Source organism: Lampetra fluviatilis, unplaced genomic scaffold (assembly GCF_964198595.1).
Source record: "Lampetra fluviatilis unplaced genomic scaffold, kcLamFluv1.1 SCAFFOLD_504, whole genome shotgun sequence".
Classification (NCBI taxonomy): domain Eukaryota; kingdom Metazoa; phylum Chordata; class Hyperoartia; order Petromyzontiformes; family Petromyzontidae; genus Lampetra; species Lampetra fluviatilis.
In genome coordinates, this window is record NW_027621695.1 from 57,042 (window position 1) to 74,937 (window position 17,896).

The following is a 17,896-nucleotide window of genomic DNA, read 5'->3' on the forward strand; positions in this document are numbered from 1 at the left end:
TGACAGTGTTGAGTCTATGGGTGGCAGTGTTGAGTCTGTGGGTGACAGTGTTGAGTCTATGGGTGACAGTGTTGAGTCTGTGGGTGACAGTGTTGAGTCTATGGGTGGCAGTGTTGAGTCTATGGGTGACAGTGTTGAGTCTGTGGGTGACAGTGTTGAGTCTGTGGGTGACAGTGTTGAGTCTGTGGGTGACAGTGTTGAGTCTATGGGTGACAGTGTTGAGTCTATGGGTGACAGTGTTGAGTCTATGGGTGACAGTGTTGAGTCTGTGGGTGGCAGTGTTGAGTCTATGGGTGACAGTGTTGAGTCTATGGGTGACAGTGTTGAGTCTATGGGTGACAGTGTTGAGTCTGTGGGTGGCAGTGTTGAGTCTATGGGTGACAGTGTTGAGTCTATGGGTGACAGTGTTAAGTCTATGGGTGACAGTGTTGAGTCTATGGGTGGCAGTGTTGAGTCTATGGGTGACAGTGTTGAGTCTGTGGGTGGCAGTGTTGAGTCTATGGGTGACAGTGTTGAGTCTATGGGTGGCAGTGTTGAGTCTGTGGGTGACAGTGCTGAGTCTGTGGGTGGCAGTGTTGAGTCTATGGGTGACAGTGTTGAGTCTATGGGTGGCAGTGTTGAGTCTATGGGTGACAGTGTTGAGTCTGTGGGTGACAGTGTTGAGTCTATGGGTGACAGTGTTGAGTCTGTGGGTGACAGTGTTGAGTCTGTGGGTGACAGTGTTGAGTCTATGGGTGACAGTGTTGAGTCTATGGGTGGCAGTGTTGAGTCTGTGGGTGACAGTGTTGAGTCGGTGGGTGGCAGTGTTGAGTCTATGGGTGGCAGTGTTGAGTCTATGGGTGACAGTGTTGAGTCTGTGGGTGACAGTGTTGAGTCTGTGGGTGGCAGTGTTGAGTCTGTGGGTGACAGTGTTGAGTCTGTGGGTGACAGTGTTGAGTCTGTGGGTGGCAGTGTTGAGTCTATGGGTGGCAGTGTTGAGTCTGTGGGTGACAGTGTTGAGTCTATGGGTGACAGTGTTGAGTCTATGGGTGACAGTGTTGAGTCTGTGGGTGGCAGTGTTGAGTCTATGGGTGGCAGTGTTGAGTCTATGGGTGGCAGTGTTGAGTCTATGGGTGACAGTGTTGAGTCTGTGGGTGACAGTGTTGAGTCTGTGGGTGACAGTGTTGAGTCTGTGGGTGACAGTGTTGAGTCTATGGGTGGCAGTGTTGAGTCTATGGGTGGCAGTGTTGAGTCTGTGGGTGACAGTGTTGAGTCTGTGGGTGACAGTGTTGAGTCTATGGGTGGCAGTGTTGAGTCTATGGGTGACAGTGTTGAGTCTGTGGGTGACAGTGTTGAGTCTGTGGGTGACAGTGTTGAGTCTGTGGGTGACAGTGTTGAGTCTATGGGTGGCAGTGTTGAGTCTGTGGGTGACAGTGTTGAGTCTATGGGTGGCAGTGTTGAGTCTATGGGTGGCAGTGTTGAGTCTATGGGTGACAGTGTTGAGTCTGTGGGTGACAGTGTTGAGTCTGTGGGTGACAGTGTTGAGTCTATGGGTGGCAGTGTTGAGTCTGTGGGTGACAGTGTTGAGTCTGTGGGTGACAGTGTTGAGTCTGTGGGTGGCAGTGTTGAGTCTGTGGGTGGCAGTGTTGAGTCTATGGGTGGCAGTGTTGAGTCTGTGGGTGACAGTGTTGAGTCTGTGGGTGACAGTGTTGAGTCTGTGGGTGACAGTGTTGAGTCTGTGGGTGACAGTGTTGAGTCTGTGGGTGGCAGTGTTGAGTCTGTGGGTGACAGTGTTGAGTCTGTGGGTGGCAGTGTTGAGTCTGTGGGTGACAGTGTTGAGTCTGTGGGTGGCAGTGTTGAGTCTGTGGGTGACAGTGTTGAGTCTGTGGGTGGCAGTGTTGAGTCTGTGGGTGACAGTGTTGAGTCTATGGGTGGCAGTGTTGAGTCTGTGGGTGACAGTGTTGAGTCTGTGGGTGGCAGTGTTGAGTCTGTGGGTGGCAGTGTTGAGTCTATGGTGCAGTGTTGAGTCTATGGACAGTGTTGAGTCATGGTGCAGTGTTGAGTCTATGGGTGGCAGTGTTGAGTCTATGGTGCAGTGTTGAGTCTATGGTGCAGTGTTGAGTCTATGGTGCAGTGTTGAGTCTATGGTGCAGTGTTGAGTCTATGGTGCAGTGTTGAGTCTATGGTGCAGTGTTGAGTCTATGGTGCAGTGTTGAGTCTATGGTGCAGTGTTGAGTCTATGGTGCAGTGTTGAGTCTATGGCAGTGTTGAGTCTATGGGTGACAGTGTTGAGTCTATGGCAGTGTTGAGTCTGTGGGTGACAGTGTTGAGTCTGTGGGTGACAGTGTTGAGTCTGTGGGTGACAGTGTTGAGTCTGTGGGTGGCAGTGTTGAGTCTATGGGTGACAGTGTTGAGTCTGTGGGTGACAGTGTTGAGTCTATGGGTGACAGTGTTGAGTCTGTGGGTGACAGTGTTGAGTCTGTGGGTGACAGTGTTGAGTCTATGGGTGACAGTGTTGAGTCTATGGGTGACAGTGTTGAGTCTGTGGGTGACAGTGTTGAGTCTGTGGGTGGCAGTGTTGAGTCTGTGGGTGACAGTGTTGAGTCTGTGGGTGACAGTGTTGAGTCTGTGGGTGACAGTGTTGAGTCTGTGGGTGACAGTGTTGAGTCTGTGGGTGGCAGTGTTGAGTCTATGGGTGGCAGTGTTGAGTCTGTGGGTGACAGTGTTGAGTCTATGGGTGACAGTGTTGAGTCTATGGGTGACAGTGTTGAGTCTGTGGGTGGCAGTGTTGAGTCTATGGGTGGCAGTGTTGAGTCTATGGGTGGCAGTGTTGAGTCTATGGGTGACAGTGTTGAGTCTGTGGGTGACAGTGTTGAGTCTGTGGGTGACAGTGTTGAGTCTGTGGGTGACAGTGTTGAGTCTATGGGTGGCAGTGTTGAGTCTATGGGTGGCAGTGTTGAGTCTGTGGGTGACAGTGTTGAGTCTGTGGGTGACAGTGTTGAGTCTATGGGTGGTAGTTTTGAGTCTATGGGTGACAGTGTTGAGTCTGTGGGTGACAGTGTTGAGTCTGTGGGTGACAGTGTTGAGTCTGTGGGTGACAGTGTTGAGTCTATGGGTGGCAGTGTTGAGTCTGTGGGTGACAGTGTTGAGTCTATGGGTGGCAGTGTTGAGTCTATGGGTGACAGTGTTGAGTCTGTGGGTGACAGTGTTGAGTCTGTGGGTGACAGTGTTGAGTCTGTGGGTGACAGTGTTGAGTCTATGGGTGGCAGTGTTGAGTCTATGGGTGGCAGTGTTGAGTCTGTGGGTGACAGTGTTGAGTCTATGGGTGGCAGTGTTGAGTCTATGGGTGGCAGTGTTGAGTCTATGGGTGGCAGTGTTGAGTCTGTGGGTGACAGTGTTGAGTCTGTGGGTGACAGTGTTGAGTCTGTGGGTGACAGTGTTGAGTCTGTGGGTGACAGTGTTGAGTCTGTGGGTGACAGTGTTGAGTCTGTGGGTGACAGTGTTGAGTCTGTGGGTGACAGTGTTGAGTCTGTGGGTGAGTGTTGAGTCTGTGGGTGACAGTGTTGAGTCTGTGGGTGGCAGTGTTGAGTCTGTGGGTGACAGTGTTGAGTCTGTGGGTGGCAGTGTTGAGTCTGTGGGTGACAGTGTTGAGTCTATGGGTGGCAGTGTTGAGTCTGTGGGTGACAGTGTTGAGTCTGTGGGTGGCAGTGTTGAGTCTGTGGGTGACAGTGTTGAGTCTGTGGGTGACAGTGTTGAGTCTGTGGGTGACAGTGTTGAGTCTGTGGGTGACAGTGTTGAGTCTATGGGTGGCAGTGTTGAGTCTATGGGTGGCAGTGTTGAGTCTGTGGGTGACAGTGTTGAGTCTGTGGGTGACAGTGTTGAGTCTATGGGTGGCAGTGTTGAGTCTATGGGTGACAGTGTTGAGTCTGTGGGTGACAGTGTTGAGTCTGTGGGTGACAGTGTTGAGTCTGTGGGTGACAGTGTTGAGTCTATGGGTGGCAGTGTTGAGTCTGTGGGTGACAGTGTTGAGTCTATGGGTGGCAGTGTTGAGTCTATGGGTGGCAGTGTTGAGTCTATGGGTGACAGTGTTGAGTCTGTGGGTGACAGTGTTGAGTCTGTGGGTGACAGTGTTGAGTCTATGGGTGGCAGTGTTGAGTCTGTGGGTGACAGTGTTGAGTCTGTGGGTGACAGTGTTGAGTCTGTGGGTGGCAGTGTTGAGTCTGTGGGTGACAGTGTTGAGTCTGTGGGTGACAGTGTTGAGTCTGTGGGTGACAGTGTTGAGTCTGTGGGTGACAGTGTTGAGTCTGTGGGTGACAGTGTTGAGTCTGTGGGTGACAGTGTTGAGTCTGTGGGTGACAGTGTTGAGTCTGTGGGTGGCAGTGTTGAGTCTGTGGGTGACAGTGTTGAGTCTATGGGTGGCAGTGTTGAGTCTGTGGGTGACAGTGTTGAGTCTGTGGGTGGCAGTGTTGAGTCTGTGGGTGACAGTGTTGAGTCTGTGGGTGGCAGTGTTGAGTCTATGGTGCAGTGTTGAGTCTATGGACAGTGTTGAGTCATGGTGCAGTGTTGAGTCTATGGGTGGCAGTGTTGAGTCTATGGTGCAGTGTTGAGTCTATGGTGCAGTGTTGAGTCTATGGTGCAGTGTTGAGTCTATGGTGCAGTGTTGAGTCTATGGTGCAGTGTTGAGTCTATGGTGCAGTGTTGAGTCTATGGTGCAGTGTTGAGTCTATGGTGCAGTGTTGAGTCTATGGTGCAGTGTTGAGTCTATGGTGCAGTGTTGAGTCTATGGCAGTGTTGAGTCTATGGGTGACAGTGTTGAGTCTATGGCAGTGTTGAGTCTGTGGGTGACAGTGTTGAGTCTGTGGGTGGCAGTGTTGAGTCTATGGGTGGCAGTGTTGAGTCTATGGGTGGCAGTGTTGAGTCTATGGCAGTGTTGAGTCTGTGGGTGACAGTGTTGAGTCTATGGGTGGCAGTGTTGAGTCTATGGCAGTGTTGAGTCTGTGGGTGGCAGTGTTGAGTCTATGGCAGTGTTGAGTCTGTGGGTGACAGTGTTGAGTCTATGGGTGGCAGTGTTGAGTCTATGGGTGGCAGTGTTGAGTCTATGGGTGGCAGTGTTGAGTCTATGGGTGACAGTCTTGAGTCTATGGCAGTGTTGAGTCTGTGGGTGGCAGTGTTGAGTCTATGGCAGTGTTGAGTCTGTGGGTGACAGTGTTGAGTCTATGGGTGGCAGTGTTGAGTCTATGGGTGATAGTGTTGAGTCTGTGGGTGACAGTGTTGAGTCTGTGGGCAGTGTTGAGTCTGTGGGTGACAGTGTTGAGTCTATGGGTGACAGTGTTGAGTCTATGGGTGGCAGTGTTGAGTCTATGGGTGACAGTGTTGAGTCTATGGGTGACAGTGTTGAGTCTGTGGGTGACAGTGTTGAGTCTATGGGTGACAGTGTTGAGTCTGTGGGTGACAGTGTTGAGTCTGTGGGTGACAGTGTTGAGTCTGTGGGTGGCAGTGTTGAGTCTATGGGTGGCAGTGTTGAGTCTGTGGGTGACAGTGTTGAGTCTATGGGTGACAGTGTTGAGTCTATGGGTGACAGTGTTGAGTCTGTGGGTGGCAGTGTTGAGTCTATGGGTGGCAGTGTTGAGTCTATGGGTGGCAGTGTTGAGTCTATGGGTGACAGTGTTGAATCTGTGGGTGACAGTGTTGAGTCTGTGGGTGACAGTGTTGAGTCTGTGGGTGACAGTGTTGAGTCTATGGGTGGCAGTGTTGAGTCTATGGGTGGCAGTGTTGAGTCTGTGGGTGACAGTGTTGAGTCTGTGGGTGACAGTGTTGAGTCTATGGGTGGCAGTGTTGAGTCTATGGGTGACAGTGTTGAGTCTGTGGGTGACAGTGTTGAGTCTGTGGGTGACAGTGTTGAGTCTGTGGGTGACAGTGTTGAGTCTATGGGTGGCAGTGTTGAGTCTGTGGGTGACAGTGTTGAGTCTATGGGTGGCAGTGTTGAGTCTATGGGTGGCAGTGTTGAGTCTATGGGTGACAGTGTTGAGTCTGTGGGTGACAGTGTTGAGTCTGTGGGTGACAGTGTTGAGTCTATGGGTGGCAGTGTTGAGTCTGTGGGTGACAGTGTTGAGTCTGTGGGTGGCAGTGTTGAGTCTATGGGTGGCAGTGTTGAGTCTATGGGTGACAGTGTTGAGTCTGTGGGTGACAGTGTTGAGTCTGTGGGTGACAGTGTTGAGTCTATGGGTGGCAGTGTTGAGTCTGTGGGTGGCAGTGTTGAGTCTATGGGTGGCAGTGTTGAGTCTATGGGTGGCAGTGTTGAGTCTATGGCAGTGTTGAGTCTGTGGGTGACAGTGTTGAGTCTGTGGGTGACAGTGTTGAGTCTGTGGGTGACAGTGTTGAGTCTATGGGTGGCAGTGTTGAGTCTGTGGGTGACAGTGTTGAGTCTGTGGGTGACAGTGTTGAGTCTGTGGGTGGCAGTGTTGAGTCTGTGGGTGACAGTGTTGAGTCTGTGGGTGACAGTGTTGAGTCTGTGGGTGACAGTGTTGAGTCTGTGGGTGACAGTGTTGAGTCTGTGGGTGACAGTGTTGAGTCTGTGGGTGACAGTGTTGAGTCTGTGGGTGACAGTGTTGAGTCTGTGGGTGGCAGTGTTGAGTCTGTGGGTGACAGTGTTGAGTCTATGGGTGGCAGTGTTGAGTCTGTGGGTGACAGTGTTGAGTCTGTGGGTGGCAGTGTTGAGTCTGTGGGTGACAGTGTTGAGTCTGTGGGTGGCAGTGTTGAGTCTATGGTGCAGTGTTGAGTCTATGGACAGTGTTGAGTCATGGTGCAGTGTTGAGTCTATGGGTGGCAGTGTTGAGTCTATGGTGCAGTGTTGAGTCTATGGTGCAGTGTTGAGTCTATGGTGCAGTGTTGAGTCTATGGTGCAGTGTTGAGTCTATGGTGCAGTGTTGAGTCTATGGTGCAGTGTTGAGTCTATGGTGCAGTGTTGAGTCTATGGTGCAGTGTTGAGTCTATGGTGCAGTGTTGAGTCTATGGTGCAGTGTTGAGTCTATGGCAGTGTTGAGTCTATGGGTGACAGTGTTGAGTCTATGGCAGTGTTGAGTCTGTGGGTGACAGTGTTGAGTCTGTGGGTGGCAGTGTTGAGTCTATGGGTGGCAGTGTTGAGTCTATGGGTGGCAGTGTTGAGTCTATGGCAGTGTTGAGTCTGTGGGTGACAGTGTTGAGTCTATGGGTGGCAGTGTTGAGTCTATGGCAGTGTTGAGTCTGTGGGTGGCAGTGTTGAGTCTATGGCAGTGTTGAGTCTGTGGGTGACAGTGTTGAGTCTATGGGTGGCAGTGTTGAGTCTATGGGTGGCAGTGTTGAGTCTATGGGTGGCAGTGTTGAGTCTATGGGTGACAGTCTTGAGTCTATGGCAGTGTTGAGTCTGTGGGTGGCAGTGTTGAGTCTATGGCAGTGTTGAGTCTGTGGGTGACAGTGTTGAGTCTATGGGTGGCAGTGTTGAGTCTATGGGTGATAGTGTTGAGTCTGTGGGTGACAGTGTTGAGTCTGTGGGCAGTGTTGAGTCTGTGGGTGACAGTGTTGAGTCTATGGGTGACAGTGTTGAGTCTATGGGTGGCAGTGTTGAGTCTATGGGTGACAGTGTTGAGTCTATGGGTGACAGTGTTGAGTCTGTGGGTGACAGTGTTGAGTCTATGGGTGACAGTGTTGAGTCTGTGGGTGACAGTGTTGAGTCTGTGGGTGACAGTGTTGAGTCTGTGGGTGGCAGTGTTGAGTCTATGGGTGGCAGTGTTGAGTCTGTGGGTGACAGTGTTGAGTCTATGGGTGACAGTGTTGAGTCTATGGGTGACAGTGTTGAGTCTGTGGGTGGCAGTGTTGAGTCTATGGGTGGCAGTGTTGAGTCTATGGGTGGCAGTGTTGAGTCTATGGGTGACAGTGTTGAATCTGTGGGTGACAGTGTTGAGTCTGTGGGTGACAGTGTTGAGTCTGTGGGTGACAGTGTTGAGTCTATGGGTGGCAGTGTTGAGTCTATGGGTGGCAGTGTTGAGTCTGTGGGTGACAGTGTTGAGTCTGTGGGTGACAGTGTTGAGTCTATGGGTGGCAGTGTTGAGTCTATGGGTGACAGTGTTGAGTCTGTGGGTGACAGTGTTGAGTCTGTGGGTGACAGTGTTGAGTCTGTGGGTGACAGTGTTGAGTCTATGGGTGGCAGTGTTGAGTCTGTGGGTGACAGTGTTGAGTCTATGGGTGGCAGTGTTGAGTCTATGGGTGGCAGTGTTGAGTCTATGGGTGACAGTGTTGAGTCTGTGGGTGACAGTGTTGAGTCTGTGGGTGACAGTGTTGAGTCTATGGGTGGCAGTGTTGAGTCTGTGGGTGACAGTGTTGAGTCTGTGGGTGGCAGTGTTGAGTCTATGGTGGCAGTGTTGAGTCTATGGGTGACAGTGTTGAGTCTGTGGGTGACAGTGTTGAGTCTGTGGGTGACAGTGTTGAGTCTATGGGTGGCAGTGTTGAGTCTGTGGGTGGCAGTGTTGAGTCTATGGGTGGCAGTGTTGAGTCTATGGGTGGCAGTGTTGAGTCTATGGCAGTGTTGAGTCTGTGGGTGACAGTGTTGAGTCTATGGGTGGCAGTGTTGAGTCTATGGCAGTGTTGAGTCTGTGGGTGGCAGTGTTGAGTCTATGCCAGTGTTGAGTCTGTGGGTGACAGTGTTGAGTCTATGGGTGGCAGTGTTGAGTCTATGGGTGGCAGTGTTGAGTCTATGGGTGGCAGTGTTGAGTCTATGGGTGACAGTGTTGAGTCTATGGCAGTGTTGAGTCTGTGGGTGGCAGTGTTGAGTCTATGGCAGTGTTGAGTCTGTGGGTGACAGTGTTGAGTCTATGGGTGGCAGTGTTGAGTCTATGGGTGACAGTGTTGAGTCTGTGGGTGACAGTGTTGAGTCTGTGGGCAGTGTTGAGTCTGTGGGTGACAGTGTTGAGTCTATGGGTGACAGTGTTGAGTCTATGGGTGGCAGTGTTGAGTCTATGGGTGACAGTGTTGAGTCTGTGGGTGGCAGTGTTGAGTCTATGGGTGACAGTGTTGAGTCTGTGGGTGGCAGTGTTGAGTCTATGGGTGACAGTGTTGAGTCTATGGGTGGCAGTGTTGAGTCTATGGGTGGCAGTGTTGAGTCTGTGGGTGGCAGTGTTGAGTCTATGGGTGACAGTGTTGAGTCTGTGGGTGGCAGTGTTGAGTCTATGGGTGACAGTGTTGAGTCTGTGGGTGGCAGTGTTGAGTCTATGGGTGACAGTGTTGAGTCTATGGGTGACAGTGTTGAGTCTGTGGGTGGCAGTGTTGAGTCTATGGGTGACAGTGTTGAGTCTGTGGGTGACAGTGTTGAGTCTATGGGTGGCAGTGTTGAGTCTGTGGGTGACAGTGTTGAGTCTATGGGTGACAGTGTTGAGTCTGTGGGTGACAGTGTTGAGTCTGTGGGTGGCAGTGTTGAGTCTATGGGTGACAGTGTTGAGTCTGTGGGTGGCAGTGTTGAGTCTATGGGTGACAGTGTTGAGTCTGTGGGTGACAGTGTTGAGTCTGTGGGTGGCAGTGTTGAGTCTATGGGTGACAGTGTTGAGTCTGTGGGTGGCAGTGTTGAGTCTATGGGTGGCAGTGTTGAGTCATCTTGGCTGGCTGACCATCATCACCACCATGAACAGCAACGGAGCTTCAGTTGATGTCTTTATATAGCACGCAGAAAGCTCCACCCATCACCCCCACCACCACCACCTCACCCTCACTCACTCATCCAGCCAGCCACACCACCACCACCACCACCTTCTCCACCACTACCACCACTACCACCACCACCACCACCACTACCACTACCACCACCACCACTACCACCACCACCACTACTACCTCCACCACCACCACTACCTCCACCACTACCACCACCACCACTACTACCTCCACCTCCCCCACCACCTCACTCACACTCACTCACTCATCCAGCCACTACTACCACCACCACCACCTCACCCTCACTCAATCATCCAGCCAGCCACACCACCACCACCACCACCATCACCCACTCAGCAACCAAACGACCACATTGTCATCATCTCATCAACCAAACCACCATCATCATCTCACCACTGGCCACATCAACATCATCATCTCACCAAAGGCCACATCTCCAACACTTCCCTCCGTAACCCATCACCCCCTCCACCCTCCCCACCCCCCCCACTCGCCCACACCACACGGGTCCCCATCTCTCCCCGTGCCTCAGCGTAGCGCTCCAGGCTCCCCGTGCCACCCCCCAGGCCGAAGTAGTGCCGCTTGCCGGCCACGTAGGCCCTGCCCCCCGGTGCGAGCAGAGTCACCAGCAGTGAGTGCAGACGGCGCAGCGAGTCGGGGCGGTAGCAGCTCTCGGAGGTGAGGGCCACGTCGTAGCGGAGTCCACCTCTGAGTCCACCTTCGAGTCCACCAGTGAGTCCACCGCCGGTGGAGAGAGCCGATTCCACGGCGGACCAGTCGCCCGCAAAGAAGCGGCAGCGGTCCAAGAGGGGGTGGTGGTGGTCGCCGTGGTGACGGGGGAGGTGGTCGCCGTGGTGACGGGGGAGGTGGTCGCCGTGGTGACGGGGGAGGTGGTCGCCATGGTGACGGTGGTGATGGCGGTCGTCGTCCGCTTCGGAGGAAGGTGATTGGTCGGTCGCGACGCGTTTGACGCCACGGTTGCCATGGTCACCACGGTTGCCATGGTCACCATGGTCTACAAGGTCACCACGGTTGCCATGGTCACCATGGTCTACGTTGAGTAGCACGTTGGGCATCGTGACCTCACGCAGCACCTCCTCGTTGTAGTCCTGGGTGGGGGTGGGGGGGTGGGGGGGGTGGGGGGGTGGGTGGGGGAGGTGGGTGAGTGTGTCAGTGTGTGTGTGTGTGTCTGTGTGTCTGAGTGTGTGTGTGTCTGTGTGTCTGTGAGTGTGTGTGTCTGTGTGTGTGTGTCTGTCTGTGTGTCTGTGTCTGCGTGTGTGTGTCTGAGTGTGTGTGTGTGTGTCTGTGTGTCTGTGAGTGTGGGTGTCTGTGAGTGTGTGTGTCTGTGTGTGTGTGTCTGTCTGTGTGTCTGTGTGTGTGTCTGTATGTGTGTGTCTGTGTGTGTGTCTGTGTGTGTGTCTGTGTGTCTGTGAGTGTGTGTGTCTGTGTGTGTGTGTCTGTATGTGTGTGTCTGTGTGTGTATCTGTGTGTGTGCCCAGCCACCGCATGCCTAAACAGCTTTTGTTCGGCCGGATCGAGGGGGCTAAACGGGCGCGGCACGGGCTAGAGAAGAGATGGAGTGATGTGGTACAGGAGGACGTGGAGCTGAGTGGACTTGCCGATGACTGGTACCAGCGGTGTCAAGATCGGCCTCAGTGGAGGAGGCTCGTGAAGGACGCTACTGGGCAGTTGGAGGCAGTCGCCCTCCAACAACAACGGAGGGCGGAGGAGCGACGCTCACAACAACGAGCGGAGCGCCGGGTGGCTAAAGCACAGCAAGTTGCACAGTAGGGGGCACAGGTGGTGCATCAGCCAGTCATCTCGGTCATCTCGGTCAGTCGACCCGTGGCACCTGCTGGGTCTGCCCCGTGACCTCCTGCCAGCGGGCGTTCGACACTTCACGTGGCAGCCTCAAAGTGCACTTGGCCTGGCACAAGCGTCGTGGTGACGTCACCGCCACTTAGTGGCGAATGGCGGTTGTTGTTGTTGTTGTTGTGAGTGTATGAGTGTCCGGCAAAACAACCTCCAACCTCCTCGCGGTGCCGGACGGGCAACTCTGTCGTGGGCGTGGGGGGAGGGTCAATGCCCATTGGCCTCTCCCCTCATGGTGACTGTGACCACCACAGTGGCTAAACGGGGGCTCTGGACGGGTGCGAGGGGCTGGTAACCCCTCCACCTTCAATTAATTACCACGAGACCACGACTGAAATATGTAACTAATAAGCTTGTGCCGGAGGCCCCGGGGGGACAGGCGTCTATGACGTCTCCTGGCCAAACCCCAATTGGCGGAGCCAGGAGACTGAATCTTCACCCTCGGGGCTCCTCCAGAAGCAACGAAAAGCCACTTCGTGTGGCCATGTGGAATGTTCGAACGCTCACTGCGGAGGAGAGGCTGCCACTCCTCTGTCGGGAGCTGGACCGGTACCGCCTGGATTCAGGAGGTCCGGTGGACCGGCTCTGGCTCCTGCCACCATGAGGGGTGGACAGTCCTCTACTCGGGGCAGGAGACTGCCAAACAACAGGGAGTGGCTCTTCTTCTGAACAAAAGAATGAAGGGGGCGTGGGAGCGTGGCGGTGAGCTGTGGGAAGCTGTAAGCCCCAGGCTACTTTGGGCTCGCCTTCCCATCAACCGGAGGCGAGGAGTGGTGGTCGTGGTTACTTATGCCCCCACCGAAGACGAACATCCGTGGAGGGATGCAGGCAAAGCCGATGAGTCACATGCCTTCTATGACCTCCTGTCACAGGTGCTGGCTAAAGTGGCCACTCGGGATAGAGTCATCTTGTTGGGTGACTTCAATGCCCGAGTTGACCATGATGCTGGCACCTGGTCTGGAGTGATTGTGTGAGGAGCTCACAAATTCTTGAAAGATGTGGACAAAGTCCCATCGGTGAACTACTCCGGCAGGCAAGGCTGCGTTGGCTGGGTCATGTAGCCCGCATGCCCAGCCACCGCATGCCTAAACAGCTTTTGTTCGGCCGGATCGAGGGGGCTAAACGGGCGCGGCACGGGCTAGAGAAGAGATGGAGTGATGTGGTAGAGCTGAGTGGACTTGCCGATGACTGGTACCAGCGGTGTCAAGATCGGCCTCAGTGGAGGAGGCTCGTGAAGGACGCTACTGGGCAGTTGGAGGCAGTCGCCCTCCAACAACAACGGAGGGCGGAGGAGCGACGCTCACAACAACGAGTGGAGCGCCGGGTGGCTAAAGCACAGCAAGTTGGCACAGTAGGGGGCACAGTTGGTGCATCAGCCAGTCATCTCAGTCATCTCGGTCATCTCGGTCATCTCGGTCAGTCGACCCGTGGCACCTGCTGGGTCTGCCCCGTGACCTCCTGCCAGCGGGCGTTCGACACTTCAAGGTGCACATGGCCTGGCACAAGCGTCGTGGTGACGTCACCGCCACTTAGTGGCGAATGGCGGTTGTTGTTGTTGTGTCTGTGTGTGTATCTGTGTGAGTGTGTGTGTGTCTGTGTGTGTCTGTGTGTGTGTCTGTGTGTGTGTCTGTGTGTGTCTGTGTGTGTATCTGTGTGAGTGTGTGTGTGTCTGTGTGTCTGTGTGTGTGTGTCTGTGTGTGTCTGTGTGTGTCTGTGTGTGTGTCTGTGTGTGTGTCTGTGTGTGTGTGTCTGTGTGTGTCTGTGTGTGTGTGTGTCTGTGTGTGTACGTACCAGGAAGTGGACACAGTGAGCTTGGCCTCTGGTCAGGGCGTAGATCCCCAGCAAGCCCGACCCACAGCCCACGTCCAACACCCTCAAGCCACGCACACACACACCCTCACACACACCCTCACGCACACCCTCACGCACACCCTCACGCACACCCTCCTCACCCTCACACACACCCTCACACACACCCTCACGCACACCCTCACGCACACCCTCCTCACCCTCACACACACCCTCACGCACACCCTCACGCACACCCTCCTCACCCTCACACACACCCTCACGCACACCCTCACGCACACCCTCACGCACACCCTCACGCACACCCTCCTCACCCTCACACACACCCTCACACACACCCTCACACACACCCTCCTCACCCTCACACACACCCTCACGCACACCCTCCTCACCCTCACACACACCCTCACGCACACCCTCACGCACACCCTCCTCACCCTCACGCACACCCTCACGCACACCCTCACGCACACCCTCACGCACACCATCACGCACACCCTCCTCACCCTCACACACACCCTCACACACACCCTCACGCACACCCTCACGCACACCCTCACGCACACCCTCCTCACCCTCACACACACCCTCACGCACACCCTCACGCACACCCTCCTCACCCTCACGCACACCCTCACACACACCCTTATCCTCACCACCCTCACGCACACCCTCACGCACACACACACCCTCACGCACACCCTCACACACACCCTTATCCTCACCACCCTCACGCACACACACACCCTCCCCCCCACCCCCACCCCCCCCACCCCCCCCACCCCCCCCGCCCCCGCCTCTCGCCATGAGGCCCAGCAAGTCCCAGGTGCCCTCCCACGTCTTGAGGCCTCCCTCGTACGCCCCGGGGGTCACGTCGCAACGCGTCGAGCGGCAGGCGCCCGCCAGAGACGGCACGCGGCGACGACGATGGCGCCCGGCACCATCGCCACCATCGTCACCATCGCCACCATCACCGTGACCGTCACCGTCGTCACCGTGACCGTCGGCTGAAGCCAGCGCTTCCAGGGAGGAAAAACTCACCTGGAAGAGAGGGGTGGAGTGGGGGAGATGTTGACCACCTCGCCTGGTCTACGGGAGGTCGTGGGTTCGATCTCTGACCCTGTGAGATGTTGACTGCCTCGCCTGGTCTACAGGAGGTCGTGGGTTCGATCTCTGACTCTGTGAGATGTTGACCACCTCACCTGGTCTACAGGAGGTCGTGGGTTCGATCTCTGACCCTGTGAGATGTTGACTACCTCGCCTGGTCTACAGGAGGTCGTGGGTTCGATCCCAGACCCTGTGAGATGTTGACTGCCTCGCCTGGTCTACAGGAGGTCGTGGGTTCGATCCCAGACCCTGTGAGATGTTGACTACCTCACCTGGTCTACGGGAGGTCGTGGGTTCGATCTCTGACCCTGTGAGATGTTGACTACCTCGCCTGGTCTACAGGAGGTCGTGGGTTCGATCTCTGACCCTGTGAGATGTTGACTACCTCGCCTGGTCTACAGGAGGTCGTGGGTTCTATATTTGTCATCTGCGTCTCTCTCTCCGTGACCTCCGACCCGCGCACCGCGTGACCTCCGACCCGCGACCTCTGACCTGCTTGAGGGGTGGGGAAACTCCGGGCAGGGCGGCCGTCACGACGGCTTTGCCGGCGAGGAGCTCGTCCAGACGACGCGGCCACAACACCTCCTTGTAGGGCAGCAGAGCCTCCACCACCAACATCAACAACACCAACAACAACATCAACAACAACAACATCAACAACAACAACAACACCAACACAAACAACAACATCAACACCAACACCAACATCATCATCATCACCACCACAACACCTCCTTGTAGGGCAGCAGAGCCTCCACCACCAACAACACCAACATCATCAACAACATCATCACCAACACCACCAACACCACAACCACCATCATCATCATCACCACCACAACACCTCCTTGAAGGGCACCAGAGCCTCCACCACCAACAACATCATCAACAACAACACCAACAACACCACCAACAACATCATCATCACCACCACAACACCTCCTTGTAGGGCAGCAGAGCCTCCACCACCAACAACACCAACATCAACAACAACATCAACATCAACATCATCACCACAACACCTCTTTGAAGGGCAGCAGAGCCTCCACCACCAACAACACCAACAACATCATCATCACCATCACCATCACCACCATCATCATCATCACCACCACAACACCTCCTTGAAGGGCAACAGAGCCTCCACCACCAACACCACCAACAACATCAACATCACCCCCATCATCACAATCATTATCATCATCACAACCCAGACCCTCAGTGTCTCCGACACGGCCATCGTGAACCCCCTGAGAGAGAGAGACACCCAGACCCAGGGCTTGAACCCAGACTCTCAGTGTCTCTGACACGACCATCATGAACCCCCTGAAAGAGAGACACCCAGACCCAGGGCTCGAACCCAGACCCAGGGCTTGAACCCAGACTCTCAGTGTCTCTGACACGGCCATTGTGAACCCCCTGAGAGAGACACCCAGACCCAGGGCTTGAACCCAGACTCTCAGCGTCTCTGACACGGCCATCGTGAACCCCCTGAGAGACAGAGAGAGGCACCCAGACCCAGGGCTTGAACCCAGACTCTCAGTGTCTCCGACACGGCCATCGTGAACCCCCTGAGAGAGAGACACCCAGACCCAGGGCTTGAACCCAGACCCAGGGCTTGAACCCAGACCCAGGGCTTGAACCCAGACCCAGGGCTTGAACCCAGACTCTCAGTGTCTCCGACACGGCCACTGTGAACCCCCTGAGAGAGACACCCAGACCCAGGGCTCGAACCCAGGCTCTCAGTGCCTCCGACACGGTCATCGTGAACCCCCTGAGAGAGAGAGAGACACCCAGACCCAGGGCTTGAACCCAGACCCAGGGCTTGAACCCAGACTCTCAGTGTCTCCGACACGGCCACTGTGAACCCCCTGAGAAAGACACCCAGACCCAGGGCTTGAACCCAGGCTCTCAGTGCCTCCGACACGGCCATCGTGAACCCCCTGAGAGAGAGAGAGACACCCAGACCCAGGGCTTGAACCCAGACTCTCAGTGTTTCTGGCACGGCCATCGTGAACCCCCTGAGAGACACCCAGACCCAGGGCTTGAACCCAGACCCAGGGCTTGAACCCAGACCCAGGGCTTGAACCCAGACCCAGGGCTTGAACCCAGACTCAGGGCTTGAACCCAGACCCAGGGCTTGAACCCAGACCCAGGGCTTGAACCCAGACCCAGGGCTTGAACCCAGACCCAGGGCTTGAACCCAGACCCAGGGCTTGAACCCAGACCCAGGGCTTGAACCCAGACCCAGGGCTTGAACCCAGACCCAGGGCTTGAACCCAGACCCAGGGCTTGAACCCAGACCCAGGGCTTGAACCCAGACTCTCAGTGTCTCTGACACGGCCATCGTGAACCCCCTGAGAGAGAGGCACCCAGACCCAGGGCTTGAACCCAGACCCAGGGCTTGAACCCAGACTCAGGGCTTGAACCCAGACCCAGGGCTTGAACCCAGACCCAGGGCTTGAACCCAGACCCAGGGCTTGAACCCAGACTCAGGGCTTGAACCCAGACCCAGGGCTTGAACCCAGACCCAGGGCTTGAACCCAGACCCAGGGCTTGAACCCAGACCCAGGGCTTGAACCCAGACCCAGGGCTTGAACCCAGACCCAGGGCTTGAACCCAGACCCAGGGCTTGAACCCAGACCCAGGGCTTGAACCCAGACCCAGGGCTTGAACCCAGGCTCTCAGTGTCTCCGGCACGCTCCAAGCGTAGTGACCTGGTTCACGGGGGAGTCTCCGCTTGCCGGAGTTTGCGAGCTTCCGTTGCTGAAGCCATCGTGGGCGGGAGAGGCGCCGTCGATGGCGAAGTTGAACTTGAAATCCATCGCAAGATGGAGGAGGATTATATCCGGGGGGTTGTTTATTTTTTTGTTCAAGAAAATGTAAAAAAATAAAATTGTTTTCAAATATTCCCGGCTCTGTCATCCCAGCGGAGGGCGCCAGTCGCAGCTGAAAAGGAATGAACAGAGAGAAAGATTTGGTGAGTAGGTGGGTGAGTGGGTGGGTGGGTGGGTGAGTGGGTGGGTGGGTGAGTGGGTGAGTGAGTGAGTGGGTGGGTGAGTGGGTGGGTGGGTGGGTGAGTGAGTGAGTGGGTGGGTGGGTGGGTGAGTGGGTGGGTGGGTGAGTGAGTGGGTGGGTGGGTGGGTGAGTGGGTGGGTGGGTGAGTGGGTGAGTGAGTGGGTGAGTGAGTGGGTGAGTGAGTGGGTGGAGTGAGGTGGGTGGGTGAGTGAGGTGGGTGGGTGAGTGAGTGAGTGGGTGGGTGAGTGAGTGGGTGGGTGGGTGAGTGAGGTGGAGTGGGTGGGTGGGTGAGTGGGTGGGTGGGTGAGTGGGTGGGTGGGTGAGTGGGTGGGTGAATGGGTGAGTGGGTGGGTGAGTGGGTGGGTGGTGAGTGAAGTGGTGGGTGGGTGGGTGGTGAGTGGGTGGGTGGGTG

General features: G+C 55.3%; 1 protein-coding gene across 1 annotated transcript; it reads right to left on the reverse strand.

Annotated features, from left to right (window-relative positions):
* Positions 1–9,908: 9,908 nt before the first annotated feature.
* Positions 9,909–17,410, reverse strand: METTL18 (methyltransferase 18, RPL3 N3(tau)-histidine). The gene is made up of 5 exons (XM_078885763.1): positions 17,184–17,410; positions 14,959–15,069; positions 14,164–14,400; positions 13,342–13,695; positions 9,909–10,787 (listed from the first exon to the last, which is right to left on the reverse strand). Exons 1-5 carry the CDS (start codon positions 17,289–17,291, stop codon positions 10,092–10,094), a joined length of 1,506 nt encoding a protein of 501 aa, XP_078741889.1. The 5' UTR covers positions 17,292–17,410; the 3' UTR covers positions 9,909–10,091.
* Positions 17,411–17,896: the final 486 nt, after the last annotated feature.

What these genes read in the sequence shown, in the direction of transcription:
- METTL18 (XM_078885763.1), bottom strand. Translation starts at nt 17,291, where the DNA reads ATGGATTTCAAGTTCAACTTCGCCATCGACGGCGCCTCTCCCGCCCAC. An exon ending in GGGACTTGCTGGGCCTCATG is followed by an intron (nt 13,696 to 14,163) that starts GCGAGAGGCGGG and finishes GTGTGTGAGGGT; the next exon opens with GTGTGTGAGGGTGTGTGTGA. An exon ending in CTCACTGTGTCCACTTCCTG is followed by an intron (nt 10,788 to 13,341) that starts GTACGTACACAC and finishes ACCCCCACCCAG; the next exon opens with GACTACAACGAGGAGGTGCT.